Genomic DNA, 15,601 nt, shown 5'->3' on the forward strand with positions numbered 1-15,601 from the left:
CCCTTCACCTTTTCCATGGAGCCCCATGCTCATCTTCTTTTTACTGAAATCAGAAGACTGCTTTTTTTCCTCTAAGAAAATATGATAATTATTCCCTTAAAGCTTTCTTTTCCTATGTTCCCCAACTCACAGCAACTAATCTGGAAGTTTTTGAGATCAAAATTATATTGTCTTATATTGTCCTATTAATGACCATCACATATTTTTAAACTGGTCTTCATGTTACAAAAAGACTGTTCACAGAAGTGTGTTCTGCTTGTGATAGGAGTGTTGAGCGTGTACTTTATACACATTGGGATCCATTTGTATGTCCAGTTCAAGGGTTAAAATGCTAAGTCTTGGGTCATAAATACATGTCTTAGGGCATTTTATGTGAGCCTAGGATGGGTTTATCTAAAAACTAGATAGGCCCTCATTCCTGTGTTCATTGCATAGTTCTGTGTTTGACCTGTTTTTTTGAGGCAACTCATCATGTTTAGAAGTTAGAAAACGAAGCTGGAAAGGCTTTGTAGCTTTCTTATGCCTTAGGAAGTTGTACTTGCTTCGAGGAGGGCCCAGTAGATAGCATAAATGATGGAGAAGAGAGAGTGAGGCCTGGAAGGCTGCAAACGGGACCATGAGAAGGAAACAAAACCTTCCTCATTTGAGGAGCAGTGAAGTATTAGATATGTTCAGCTGTTTGTGGCATTCTGTTCATTCTGTTTACTTACTTCAGTTTCTTTTGCTACACTAACCTTCCTCTTTTTTGTCTTATCAACCTGTTCCTTATAAGCTTTTTACAAAATAGAAGTGAAACATAACCAAAGTTGGGGGTGATTTACCTTTCAAGGCTGCATGTTTCATAAGAATAAACTATAAGCACAAAGTATTTCTTCTTGTCATTTGACTTTTTGTGTTCCTGGAGTACAACATAGGGTTCCAGGACCCCAGACTTGTGTTTTGGGATCTGGGAATACATTTGTCCCCCCTAACTCAAGGGGGACTGAATTCAGCTCTGAGGGAGGTAGAAATGCTTACATGCAATAGACCTTTTGAAGATTCTTCTGAAAGTTCAGGAGACTCGTGCTGTCTGCATAGTTACAAGTCAGTTCAAAAAGCCCAATGATGAGTTCAAAAAGTCCTTGACAACCTGGGCACACCTGGTATTCCTTGGTGATTGTAAACCTTATGGCATATTTTAAAAGCTAATTGGACCATACAAATCATAATAAGCTCCAGTTAAAGGAGTGTCAATTTCAATGTTTTCCATCAAGGCTTTACACACAAAACTAAACAGGAGCATTAATTGAGCTTTAATTTCTTTCTTTGTCTTGGCTGAGACAAAGTACTTCTCTGAGTTACTGAGAAGTAACTGCAGTTCAGAGCCTATTTTAGCAAACTTTTTTATCTCACATTAAATGAATATTTGTGTCTCAAAAAACACCAATCAAGAAAGCTTTCTTAGTGGACTTCAACCAACAACAAATTTGCCTCCTGCACTGAGAATTTAGAGGAAGCAAATTCCCAAGTTCTGGATAAGGAATACTCTTCAGATATCAGTGAATCATCTAGTGATTAGCTCATTAAATAGTAAGCAAAATATAGACATGGAAATTTCTTCTCTGTAATAGACTAATTAGATTCAGGGGGATCTCCAGGGAGGACTCTTCTTAGCGTGTTTATAAATGTTGAGGTATGTTAATCTTGCCAGTGTGTGGAGGACTTTGAAGATGTGGGTGCACTGTGCTGCTGGTCTCCAAATGATTGTGTTCTCTAAAGTCTTTGTCTTGAACAGAGCTTTTTCTGCCAAGTGCTAATTACTAGGTTTTCAGCTTAGTCGCTGTGCTGCAAAAAACCACAATCCAACTCTTAAAACTATTTATTGAATGCATAACTTCTCGTCCACATGTATCGGAAATCACGGGTACTCAGTTCTTTTGAAAATCCTGATTGCTTTGACTTGTAGTTTCACTTATTTCATTTCATTCCCTTTCATTAGCCTTTCAAAGACCTAATGAGTATTACTTTTTTCTTTCTGAATCGGTGGTCTCTGGTGGCAAGAGGAAAAACACTGTTGGATATAAAAGTCTTGCAGGTGGTGTATGTCAGATTGACACCCTGATATGTAGTTGGAAAAGCTAGGTTTCAGGTTCCTGAGGCCTTTGCAGTTTTGAAATAGAAGTGGTAGCTGCCAGAAGTCAGGCAATTTAGGAACAGTTCTTTGGAGTTTAGTTAGATGCATGTCAGGTAGACCATCTTTGCAAAAGAGACCCAAGTACTACCTCTGAGTAGAGGCATGGTTTATTTTGTTAGGGTTTTTTTGTTGATGAGTGGATGTGCAAAGAAAAGGGAAGAAAGGGAGGTGATGAGCGTTTGCATCTCTCTCTGTACCACAGGTGATATTTATAACCTGTTGCATAGAGAGGACTTTAGAAAACCTGTGTGGTGATGTGGAAGATATTCTAAGGTCATAAAACTAGCACTGTAACTCAGTCCAAGTCAATAGATTGAGGTCTCCACTCATTGCCAGTTTTAGTTATTAAGGTCATACCTTCAAGGTATTTGATTCTTAAAGATCATACCAGAAGAACAGAGACAGCAGTTATTTTCTGAGAAATGCTCATGCACATGCTGAGTTTTATTCTTTCGAGCTTACCTTTCTGAGCTCACTACACAAAGGAACTGTTGCCTAGTTTTATCTGTGTGTTACCAAGATGTCTGATATGCTGGATGAAATACTGAGCTTCTGGAAAGTGTGAGTGCGGGATCCAGTATTGTTGCTGATCGTGTTGCAGGGGATATTAATTCAGGGGCCAACCACAGAGTTTACTTCTGACAGTGAGTTTCCTGAGGTTCAGTGCTCTTTCCTTAGAAGCTACAACTAGTGGATTGGGAATTTTCTTAATGTAGAATCTGTAGATGTTACATGATGGCTCAGGAGTGGGATGGCAAGAATAGTATGAGGACATCTAAGGTTTTACTTTTACTGTTTTGCGTTTTGACTTTTCATGTAAAGGAAAGAAGCTTGTGATTCTCCTCACTTCCAATGTGAATGCTTTGGGATTCCCAAAGCCCCCAAAGGTGGAAGAGTTCTCTACATCATTGAATTGGCAACTACTTGTTTAAATTATTTCAGTACAGTAGAAGTGTGCTGAATATTTCTGTTTGGAAACCTATGTCAATCCTGTCCTGAGCAGAGCACTGTATTAATGACTGCAGGAAAAATGTGTGTATCTTGGCAACCGCTTTTTTATTGTCAGGCTTATCAGTTCATTTCTTTCCCTTCCCCATTGAACCATTTGTTGTGAATTTTGACTCACTTGATTCTGCTCAAAGTAATCCATTTAGCTAGGTTACAGTATAACAAATTTGAAGTGCTATTTTGGCACTCACCAGTATGGGTCAACCACACTACCTCAAATAGTTCAAATAACTATTTGTGTTCTCACACTGGAAATAGAACTCATCCTACACTTGTACCATTCTCATCTGTTATACTTCTGTGGCTACTGAGGCAGCTCAACCAATTTGTTTCTCAACCTAGAATTTGAAGCTCTCCTAACCAGGTCTAACTTGGCATATTTGCCCCAAATTACACAGAACCTAAACTTAGATACTTTCCCCCCTATTTGTCTTCCGTTATTTCTTAAAAGTTTCTTTTAATGTGATAGAAAGCGAACTGACTGTTGCTTAAATTTGGGGGGATTGAGTTATTCTCTGGGAATCTTCAAAGTGCGTTGACAGAACATTTGAACCGTAATGGCATCTGGGAGAGTGGTTTTTTTGAGATGGCTTTTGGTTTTGATTTTCTTATTGTAACCATAAATAAATCTCCAAACTGTTTGCTGCAGGTTTAGCCAAAATCAATTACTTCTTTAGGGCTAGAAATATCTAAGGTAGTCTCCTGCCTTTCTTTCTGTTTTCTCGCTGAAGATAAACAGAGAGTACTTGCAAATGAGCCTTTCTGACTTTGGCAAAGAGAGATAGTGACAGTCATTAAGTAAGACTTTAGTCATGCCACGACTGCTGCATTGGAGAGGAGAGACACTGCTACCCTGAAAGTGAAAAGGATCTTTCCTTCTTCCCTTCTGGACTTTTTTTGGAGGGAAAAGAGATTTGATCCAATGTAAATACTGCTTTATCATAAGAGAGATAGTTAGGATTATGTATATAATGTATTATAATATTTATTTGTGTGATAATTGTAATATAATTCCCTTCCCCTCATATTGAGTCTTGTGTCTGAAAAACCCCTCTCACACTGGGGTGAGTTGTGGGAGGGGGGCTTGGACTCAGAAATTGGATTTTTGGGGTCTCAAACCACGACAGTGGAGTATATTTAGAAAGATCTTTGGCTTTCCTCTAGCATCCCTGGATCTGTTGATCAGACACACAACCAAATTTGAGAGAAATGAGGTTCAAAATTTAAAATAAAAGAGAATGAGTGTTGTTAGTAGTTCAGCTTTTAATTCTTTATTGTTCTCAGATAGGGCTATGGTAACTCTTTGGTTCAGCTTTCCCTCTTGATTGACTAGTTTTCTCAAAGCCTCATCAGTTAAAATCACACTATCCATTGCTGATAGTTAGCCCTCCATAAGATGCACAGAGATTTTCTGATTTGAATATTAAACTTTTTCACACCTATCAGCATCCCCACATTAGCAATGTTTTTGTTCTGGTCAGGCACTTTAAGCTGGATACTGTCCCTTTGCTCTGTCGGATCCAGCTTGTTCCTAGAAGCAGCAGTGGTATTCAGGTTTAAAATTTTCAACACTGTGTGTAACTTTATGCAGTAAACATGAAGTCAGGAAACCTGGTTTTGTTTCACAGTGCTGGGTAGGTCTGTTGGTTGACCTTTCTTGCCCTGGGTTTTTCCTGTACAGAGAAATGGGAATACTGCCTACTTCAAAAGCCTCATGATGCTTAATCTTTTTGTTAGCTTTGAAATACTTTCACACCCAGGTCTTTCTAAAGCATAAATTTAAAGTGCAAAGTATTGTCCTTCCAATGCAAATTTAAAAAGTATAATCTGTTCTTCAAAAGAAGCTCAGATTTAATGGGGTTTTGTAGCCTGCTTTCTTAAGGAAATAGGTTTGTAATCATCTAAGTCTTGCCATAATGGCCTCTACAGCTCATTTCAATGTGGAGGGAATGAAAAGAGAGGCCTTTTTTTGCTAAAAAAAAAAAAAAAAATCAAAAAAACCATTGGTGACTGAAATCGAGGGGGAGATCCACTTAGTGCATTAACTAGGGAAACATTTGAAATGTTTGTTCAACCCTATTGTAAGACAATGGAATTAGTCTTTGAAACATCAGTCCAAGGGAAATTGTGGTGGAACCAACTTGATACATCCAAAGTTATGTGAGCAGTTGCATTCAGTTAGCTTTACATGGCAATTTACATTCATCTTTTACCTACTAGAGACAAAAGCTTTACTAATTCAAGACTGGACTCTTCTACTGCAGGAGCATTTTGGATCTTGCCACTTTTCCTGTCAAAAGAAAGCAACTTTCATGTTGCTGCTCTTATCTTTAATTTCAGCTTGTGTAGCTTTTAAGAATTAAAAATTCATGTAGCTTCACTAGAGAAAAGAAAGGGAGTAAGTATATATAAATTATTGGATAAGAGAACAAGTCTATGGCTGATGTTTACTCAGCTTTCCTAATGCAAGACAACAATTGCAGCTCATAAATGTGTAGGAAAAAATGCATTGTAGGACTGCAGTATTGACATGTGACTGCTTTTACATAGACAGTAAGGTGTGAAAATGGATTTCACTCTTCAGGAGTAATTGCCAGCTTTTACAATCGGATTATTTTTCTGAGGTTACATTCTCTGATATCCGTGTTCTTTGTGTTATAATGACTTTTGGTGAATGCTTCCTTTTGGGAACAGTTTCTGTTCCTTTATTCGGCCTAAAAGTCATCTTCCCATGCCATGTCTGGCTGTATTTGCATCTTCTCTATCTAGTTATCTGATGGAACCTACTCCTTTGTGTTTTGCTGGATTTAGCTGAGCAGTTTTCTCTGTCACAGTCTGTACTCCATCCTTCAAGGTACTATTTCTGAACAGGCTGAATAATGGACTCTCACCATAGAATTTAGGGATGAGAAAAGGATGGAAATGATCAGATGTTTTAACTGGCTTGCATGTGGCTGTTGGACAGTTGACTTTTAGATTGTATTCTCTACTTTCTTTTTTTGTCTGGCTAAATTTGTTTTTGTTTGTTTTATTTTTTTTTTTCCTGAAAAACTATTTTTGTGCCTACTACATGTCACTTATTATTTACATTACAGTAACACCTAGATGATTCAAGCAGAGAGTGAAAATAGGACACTGACTTGCAGATCTGTAGTGAGGACAAGCCTAGGACAGTGAGAGTGTTTGGGAACAGGTCTGTGATAAGATTAAAACAGGTGCTAGTTTTGGCTAGAGCTAGAGCTGCAGGAGGATGTGAAACATTCAGACAAACAGGGGGTTTTTGTTTGTTCATTTATTTATTGTAGTCATCATTTGCTATTGTTCAATCTCTGTGATGGCAGAAGTAAGCCTTAAATCCTGAAAGGATAAAAGTAATAAAGATGAGAGGGACAGCTTTGTATACTTTACACCTCTGCTCTTGCCATCTTCCTCAAAATACTGAAATTCTTGAATTATTTTCCTGTGTATAAAGGCAGAATAAAGGAAAACATAATGCTTCCTGGAGAACTGCCTAAGATCACTGGTGAAGCTACATTCAGTGATTCAGTTAGGTCATAAGGGCCAAACCATGCAAGCCTTTGCTATTACATGTTCTGACTGCTCTGGGTACATAAATAGTGATGTCCAACATTTTTAAGGCTCCAGTTTCTGAAGACAGTTATCAGATAAGAACCTTACTTATTAAAAAAAATTAAAATATTGCCCTCCTGATTTGGAGGGAAAACTGAAGCTTCTGCTCAGCTTAGAGCTTGCCACACATGAAAGTTTATTAATGATGGGGAGATTCTTTTTTTGTATTAGTTTACATATTCCTGACGCTAACAGTAAACAGCAGAAGGAATGTCCCATTCTTGAACAAGCAGAATCTTCACCTTGAATTCTGTACTTTTCCAGTCTTGGTGGATGCAGTTTATTTTAGTTGCATTTTCCTTTTGAAAGAAAGCAAAGATGTTTAGTTTTGCTAGTAATACACAGCATTTATTTTGATTATTCTTTAATGTCCAAACAAATACCCCTTACTTCCTGTTAAGGATTCTGGGTGATACAGTTCTTGGAAACAGTTCTTGTAAAGGTAGTGAGATAATGAGAAGTAGTGATGACAGAATTTAGAAAAATGAGCTTGTTAGTGAAAAATTATAAAATCTTGAGTATCGCTTGTGTACCTTTTAACCTTAAGACACTGATGGACTTCCTTCAGATTTGGTAACACTTATGAATAGTTATAGAGAAACTCCATACACTTTGACACAATTTATCTGCTTTTCAAATAAACTATCTTGAGATTATTGAGACTCATAATCTACTTTAAAAACGTCAGCATGATTATTGATATTGTGCTTACTTCTCTGTTATTGGTTAATTTGACCCTTTCTAAGTGTTTGCTTCAGACTAAATATGAAGTGTGTGTCTTTTTACACACACAATAACTTTCAAATAAAACCCCTAACTTTTTTGCAATTTTCCAAGCCAAAATTCTGTTTGTCAAGTTTCATTCCAGCTCTTTCTGCACAGTTAAAAGTTCCTCAATTTTGTGGTTACAAAATTGCTGACAAACACAGTTGTATGCAATGGTGTGTATCAGTTATGAGCATTCAGTTCATTTTTTCCTTTTAAGGTCATTCTTTCATTAAGTTAGTTTCACTCACTGCTGTTTATGATACCAACACTTTCTTCCTTATTTCCTTTCTTCCTTTTCCCTCTTAAATGGCATCCATTTCCCAAGGATGGTATCTGTACTGAAGTTCATTGTCAGATTTGTAGTTTATCAGTAGGAACTATTCAATTGTTTTATTTAATCCATCTATTTATTTTATTTCTACCAAGACACTGATCTTCTCTCAGTTTTAATGGGCACTGTCTTCTGCCAAACTCGCTTTTGAATAGCCTGGGTTAAGCTTATGTTCCCGATCAGGCAGTTGACTTTTCAAAAAAAGGATGTAACAGCTTCTTTGTCTGGAAGAGAGGAGAGAGGAAGAGAGACAAATTCTTGTTTCAGGTATAGACATTCCCTGCAAATTCTGAGTGCAGTTAGACTACTTATTCCCTTATCCCACTGGCTGCCAGTAGTAACTGATTTATTTACATTAGTGGTCTACTCTTGGATTGAAAGCCTTCCATTGTTTGACTGAGCTGGTATTTAGTTAACACTTGTGTGCTGCCTGTGTGCAGCATAACCAGCTATGGAAATGACCATATTGCATATAACCGTCCATTGTCTCCCTCCTCGGTCTCACTCCAGCTCCAGCATGTGTGTTTGGATTGTAATGTTCCATCTGTGGACTAAATATTTCTCTTAATCATACAGTATGACTTTTTTAAAAACTCAGATGTGCATGCGTCTCTGTATTGCTTCCAGAGTTGGCAGGCAACATCAGCATTCCATAGCTGTCTGAGTGAGCCAAATTTGGAAGCAGAGTAAATTCGAGTAGTCTGGCTCTGGATTCATAAAGATAATGCCTCTGGCAGAAAGGGCGTCCATCTTGTTCAGAGATGTCCCTTTAGGATTGCCTTCAGATTTCTCACTAGCTGTGAGAAATGGTCTGTGCCTTCAAGAGAAGAGGACTGAGTGTGATGCATCAGTAAACTTTTTAATAACTGCAAGAAGGTGTTGCCTCTGAAATTTCTTTGTTGGAGCATGCAATAAGGGGCAGACAGAAGTGGCAGCTTTAACATGAGCAACATATCCAAACACCTCTACACTGCCCTATTATGTGAAAATATCCAAAAGCATCACTGACTAAAGGTATAGAGCAGCACCACAGGGCAACTGGGTAAAGTGGTAGTAGTCATTTGAGCACTGAACATGCTTAAGCACAGCGCTCCCCTTCCTTTTTCCTCCCCACACATAAAAAAAATAAAATGCAAAAGCTCTGGTTCTGATTAGTTTGAAGATCTCTATGGCTTCTTGATTCAGACCTCCTCCTTAATACTAATAAATGTTAATAGTGGTTTAATATGGTAAAAAATAACTTCTGCCAGCTTCTTTCTTGGATATGGCTCACTGCCCTTTTCGTGCAATTTTGATGGAGATGGAATACTCTAGAAGATGTCTCAGGCAATTAGTATTTTTTCCTAAAGCCAGCATGGTTGTTCTATATTCAACTAAATTTTGTGATGGATGCTACTGAAGTCTTGGGGTTCCTCAGTTCTCAGTACTGAGAGGTTCCTCAGTTCTCAATACTACCACATGCACTGCCTGCAGTAGGAGGCAGAGCAAGAGAGATTTCTCAAATCCTTTATATGTCCTCTATTTGAGAAGTAGGTGCGCAGCTTTTCCACCAAGATGGAACCATGAGCTGCACTCCCTCTGTACACATCCCACCTCATATTCCTGAACATATCTCTCAGATGTTCTGTCCTAGGAGGAGAGAGAGAGCAAATAGTTTTCCTCTGTTTGGATCAGGAAATGGATGTTTGGCAGGGACTGGTTGTCCATTTGTTCATCTCATCTCCACCTGACTACCTGCTGCTTGTTAAAGGAAAACACTGTGCAGTTAATTTAACAAACCCTTTCAGTGCGGCAGAGAGGAAGCAATCAAGACACAGCAGGGTGGGGAAAACAGAAAACCATTGTCTTGTGAATAGTACTGCAGAATACTGCACTTGGAGCTATAGAGTCTGACTTTTGGAGACATGAGAATTGAGGCAAGTGGGGAAAGTCATCAGCATGTCACTCTTACATTGCAAATGTAAGACAAATGACTATTATAGTGTTTCCTTCTGCATCAGCCAAACTAGCCCACTGCCTTTTGTATTAGTGTGGGGTTTGAAGTTTTTGTTTGTTTTTCTTTTTTTGTCTGAGCCAAATGTGCAAGGAACTACAGCAGGAGCAGTATTTCCATTGCATGTGTGGCTCAATCATGTGGAAGAGTAACGGTACGAGGTAGTCAAAGCTATGGATCTTTTGAGGAGCATTAACAGTGCAGCTCCTTAATTCTACACTTTTTGTGTATATGATCATTTTTTCTGAAGTTGTAGTCTCTCTTACTTCCTTTGCTTTCTGAAGTAAAATACTCTTTTAGAGCTTTGTTACGCTAAAGTTACCGCAATACAAGACAGAATTCAACTCCAAGAGATGTTTGCTTTGATAACTTTGACTGCCACAGGAGCTTTGTGAAACATCAGTAAACAGCATGGAAGCTAGTTTAATGTTACACTACTGTTACTATAAAATATAATCTCAAATTATTTCAGGCAGAGCATAATAAGAGTAACTATGGAAACTTTGCCTGAAGACTTGAAAGTATAGGGCATCTAGTAGGCTCACTCATTTGTAGGCAGGAGAGAATTCTGGGGTTATGGTTTGGATTAAGGAGGAAAACTGGTAATGAGTAGAGGAGCTTGGTGCAGCAGGGGCTACACCTTAACATTAGGTCTGAGTGGTGCATGTATGTTATGACCTTCTTACCCATGTTGGAGAACTCACATATTTTTATAGAAAAATTGATTTTTCTCAACCAAGATAATCTGGGGTTATTTCTTCTGCCTGGTTTTTTAGTTGAGGGTTTGGTGGGTTTGGGTTTTTTGGGGTGTTTTAGTTTATTTGTCAGGTTTTTTTAAGGAAGTGGAAACTTCCATAGAAAAAAAAATGACTTACTCAAACATATCAGGAGAGAGGGAGGCAAAACAGTCATGTGTGTTTTGGTTTTCTTGTTTTACTTTGCTTTTTAACATCTAACTGAGTATTTTGAGCTGGATTAATACTTTATTGGTCTTGAAGAACAGAAGCTAGGGCTGATGAGGGCGATCCTACATCCTTGTCTCTAAGGTTACAGTTTCTACTATCACATTATTTCATGTTTCTATTAAAAACCTTTAATGCTATTAAGAGAAGCTCAGCAACTTTACCTGGGAGGAGGAGAACATGAGAGACCAGGACTGTTCATGTTGATACAGGTGTTCAGAAGTTTTGGTGCCCAGCTTGAGGGTCTTACTAGTCAGCTGACTTTGAAAATGTGACTTCTGGTGCCTTTTTGGCACTCTGGATTTGACTGTTCTGTTCATAGACTGCAGGTATGTGAGAGCAGTGTATTTCTAGTGCATTCATTATGTGGAGTCTTCTATTTTGTTTTGGTTTTGTTTAGCTCTGGCTTAGGAACAATGTTTTTTTAACTTTACAGTATCTCATGTAATAAAGCATGTTTCAACCTGCATGGAATGTGGCTTTCCATCAGTGTGGAGTGACTCATTTTTCGTAGTTGTTTGGGCAGAGAGCTGCATCAGAAAGTATTAAGCATTAAAATCTGTGAATAAACTTCCCTCTAGAATTTGCAAATTCTGTGCTGGCATGCTTTTTCTGGTCCAGAAGGCGCATAAAAGTCACAGCTCCCAACAAGATTTGATTGGTATTGCTCAAAACCTATTAACAAAACTTTGAGCTCTGGTACTTCTTAGGGAGGTTTCAGTGATCACTAAACAAAAAGGGACAAAATATCTTCCATCTCTGTCTTCCTTTCTATACACACAATCATTTCAATACAGGGATTGAACGAAGTCTTTGAAAAAAACCAGGAAGTCTGTACAATACAAGCTGCATTTCAGGTATGCTGTGATTATCTTTAGGTTCCTGGGTGGAACAAATTTCAGTTCTGTTACTTTTTAAAGAGAGAGCCTGGAAACCTGTGGCCCTTTGTTTTTGTCTTCTGTATGTCAATAAGAACAGATACAAATACTCCAGCTCTGAATGTATAGCCTTACAGGGGACAAGGAAACTAGCTAATTCAGGCATGTGAGAGTTTTAGGTAACGCTGTCAGCATAACTGTCTTGCCTACTTGGCAGTATTTTTAGATGAAGCCATTTTGAGATTAGCTAAGTGACTTAATTTAGCATTTCTTGCAATAATTCCTTCATAAGATGTCCTTATTTAAGACATCTGGAACTGATTGTAGAGTTCAAACATCCTCACATGCCCTGTAGAGATGTAAATAAAACCAGAAGTGAGATAATGGTCGTACCATCTACAATGAGAGAAAATACCATCTGGTGCCAGAGCAGAGTTAAAAAAAGTTTGGACTGTTTGGATTCAAGCACCAGCTAACAAAGAGGGTTGGGTGCTGGTAGGGTCAGTTTCAAAGGCAGACATCCCAGTACAAGGACAGCCTTTTTAAGGCTAAGTGCTCTGTCAGACTTTGCTCCTATTCAGGAAATGTGTTTGTTATTAACAAAACTACTCATAGTCCTTAATTTTATTGTTCTGAAGACTCTAGAGTCATACATTTTGATAGTTTGTCATTCAAGTTTTGGATTAAGTTTTTTCAGGAATTGATACTTTGAAACAGAAACTAAATAAGATAAGAGTTTACTGGACTTGTGTGTTTGAAATGACTCGGTAAGTTTATAGAAAGTTCTGTCTTTAAGCAGTTCAGTTTATATGCACGGCCCATTTCACTTATTTCATCTGTTTTTTCCCAGTTCACTTCTTCGCTATGGTGGAAACCTCTCCCTTCAGAGTGCCATGAGTGTCCGGTTCAACAGTAATGGGACCCAGCTGCTGGCACTGCGTCGGCGCCTTCCCCCAGTCCTTTACGACATCCACTGCCGGCTGCCTGTCTTCCAGTTTGACAACCAAGGCTACTTCAACTCATGTACTATGAAGAGCTGCTGTTTTGCAGGTGATCGTGATCAGGTAATAAGCAAGTGATGTTGTCCCAAGTCTCCAGAGTTCCCATGAGTATTTGAGAACACCTCTGTAAGGGTGGCTTTTTTCTGATTCATGAGATAAAACAAGAGACAAGACACGTATAGGGTTCTTCAGAACTGTTTTGCCATGTGGGCTGTGAAAGAAGGAAAACAAATAACAAAGTACATAATAAATTTTACCTCTTGTTTGATGTAATCTAATACTTACTTGGAAGATAATATTCAGAAGGAAAATATTTGCAGAGGCTTTTTGGGTTCAATTAATATGATGTTGTCTACTCATCCACATATGATAAGGAAGCATTTACCTTGCATTTCAATATTGCTGCTGAGTGAAGTAGAGGCAATGCCACAGAATGTAAATATTGTGGATTTATAGAGTTATTGATTCTTATTTCAAATTACAGTGTTTCTCTTTTAATACAGTACTACTGGATCAGGTAGGATAGGTCTTCGTAGCTCAGTGTTCTGTAAGTGATGATGGCAGGTGCTTAGGAAGGAATAGTCTGTTGCTTTACTGAAGCAGGACTTTGTCCCTACTACTAATCACAGAGAAATAGGTCACATATAAAGTGGCTAACAGCAATTCATATGATTCTAGAGCCCAATATTTTCTTTGGACAGTTGTATATCTGATAACCACTAACACTGTGTAAGGACAAAAAATGTATTTTCAAGCCATGATAGTATAGAACTATGATCGAACAATTTCTTTGCTGTCATCAGCAAAATTCCCGCAGTCAGAATTTGATCATTAATTCTATTGCTGCTGCTGCAGGAGGCAGAGTTGAGCTTCTTTCAGATTGCAAGTAGGAAATACATTTACATCTCTGAACTTGAGCAATGTTTCTGAGTTTTGCATAGTTTTCGACAGAAGGAGTGTGAAAATGTGATAATGAAACCATCTTTAGAAAAAAATTAATGGTTTACTATAAAGAATGGGAAAACACTTGTATTGTTTAAGAAGGAAACCACTTACAATTTGTGGTTCATTATTCTTCTCCTCTGGAACTCAGTGTAGACCTGTGTACACTCTGATGTATAGTTTAACTTCTCATCTGCTACTGAAGATGCAGATAAAAGCCCTAGTATGTATTACTCTGCTTTATGAGCCATTTTCTTATGGGTGTGGTATTATTTTAACAGGAAGAATATATCTGTTCTGCACCAGGTTGATGCAATACTTCAGGAGCCTGCATTTTTAAAAAACTTGGTATTCTGGTGGCTTGACTGACTTTCTGTTCAGATAAGTAGCAGCACATAATGCTGCTAATGAGTTGGAAATCAGAGCAAAAGACATTTATATTGTCTTATAAAGCTATGTGAAGCTAATAGGGAAGATGAAGTTTAATATGGAATGGTAGAGAGATGTGGAATTTGACATTTAGACACAGGCTCGTCCTCTTCTAAGGAAGGAAAAAAGATAATGAAGTCAGAAAATGCCACACATGCTTCAACTCTATATGTCTAGAACTGTCCAGTAATGTGTCCAGTGACTAAGATTGTCAGCACTACGGATAGTCCTTAAGGACTGCCTTTTACGGAGAACCCAGTTCCAATTCCAGGTGTATCAAGAAAAGAAGATTAGAGTTGGAACTGACTATAAGATAGAGAAAATGAATTAAAAAATTGCAATATTTTTTGAGTTTTGCTCTTCTATACAACTAGTATGCTTTTGCACAATGTATATGAGTCTTCACCCCTGCAAATCAGAATTCATCAAAAGAAGAAATAAATCTGTATCCAATTTAATCTGGTTCTAGTCTGCTCTCTCTTTTGCTATTGATGTCCTATGCCTTAATAAAAAATGTCTTTTATTTGAGATCCATGCAAAGTAAGCTTTGAATAGAATTCCTTGCTTGTATTTCCTTGTGGGATCAAAACTGTGTGGGTGAAGGCTTATTTTAAATGATTAAGGATAAGAAGGTTGTTTTCAAATTGTGAGTGGCACTTGTGGTAGGAAGGCTTCTTCAGCAATTTTTTCACATCGCACCTCTGATGTTCCCTGTCTTCGATTTTTCATCTTTATTAAACTGCTGAGTTAATTTTTTTTTCTCTTTTAAGTTGTCTTAACTAATTAGGTTTTAACCCTTTACACAGAACCTAGTAATTTAAAAATGTGACTCTCCTGTGTTCAAAATTATGTATTCACTGTTATGTGTTGTCTGCACAGGTAGTTCACCTCATAATTTTGCATTTCTATTCTATACTTTATCTCTAATGAGGAAGGGATGTCCTTAACTCAGCAGTGCTTAGAATGCAGTTGCACTGGAAAAAAAAAAACAACTGCTCAGAGGGAGAGGCCTTTCATCCAGTAGAGGCCTTTCATCCAGACCTTTTACTGATACAACTTCCTAACTTTGCAGCAGCACTTACTTCTTTTTCTGGGTTAATGACTTGTATTGACACTCAGAGGGCTCAGAGCATTTGAATGTGATATAAGGAAGGGATCAGATGGTGGGTGAGAGGTGGAGAGATGGCCTTTAAGCTCTGTGAGACTCAATTCCTCATAGAACTACAACCTTTGTTAATATTTCTCTGAAGTTTGTGCATAGAAAATGGTTTACTCAAAGGAAGTTTTCTCATAAATCATGACCATCATGGTTTAAAAACCTATAACTCTTAGTTTTGGGTGAGCCTTTGTAAATAACACCATGTTGCACATGGAGCTGTTGGATTCTAGTATGGCAGAAATGAGCAGATTTTGAACTTCAAGCTCACAACATAAGAGTTCTCTTGGAGATCACCCTTTTATCTTAAGAAATTGAATACTTAGGTTC

At 37.9% G+C, this 15,601-nt stretch overlaps 1 protein-coding gene across 6 annotated transcripts in view; it reads left to right on the top strand.

Moving 5' to 3' along the window:
* DCAF5 (DDB1 and CUL4 associated factor 5) overlaps positions 1 to 15,601 on the top strand; it is a 71,014-nt gene that overhangs the window by 25,261 nt on the left and 30,152 nt on the right. For all 6 annotated transcript variants that reach the window (XM_032690318.1, XM_032690324.1, XM_032690319.1 and 3 more), the window contains exon 6: positions 12,594 to 12,807. In XM_032690318.1, coding sequence (XP_032546209.1) covers positions 12,594 to 12,807 — 214 coding nt within the window. The remainder of the gene's footprint in view (positions 1 to 12,593; positions 12,808 to 15,601) is intronic.

This window comes from Chiroxiphia lanceolata, chromosome 6, assembly GCF_009829145.1.
Source record: "Chiroxiphia lanceolata isolate bChiLan1 chromosome 6, bChiLan1.pri, whole genome shotgun sequence".
In the NCBI taxonomy this organism is placed as follows: domain Eukaryota; kingdom Metazoa; phylum Chordata; class Aves; order Passeriformes; family Pipridae; genus Chiroxiphia; species Chiroxiphia lanceolata.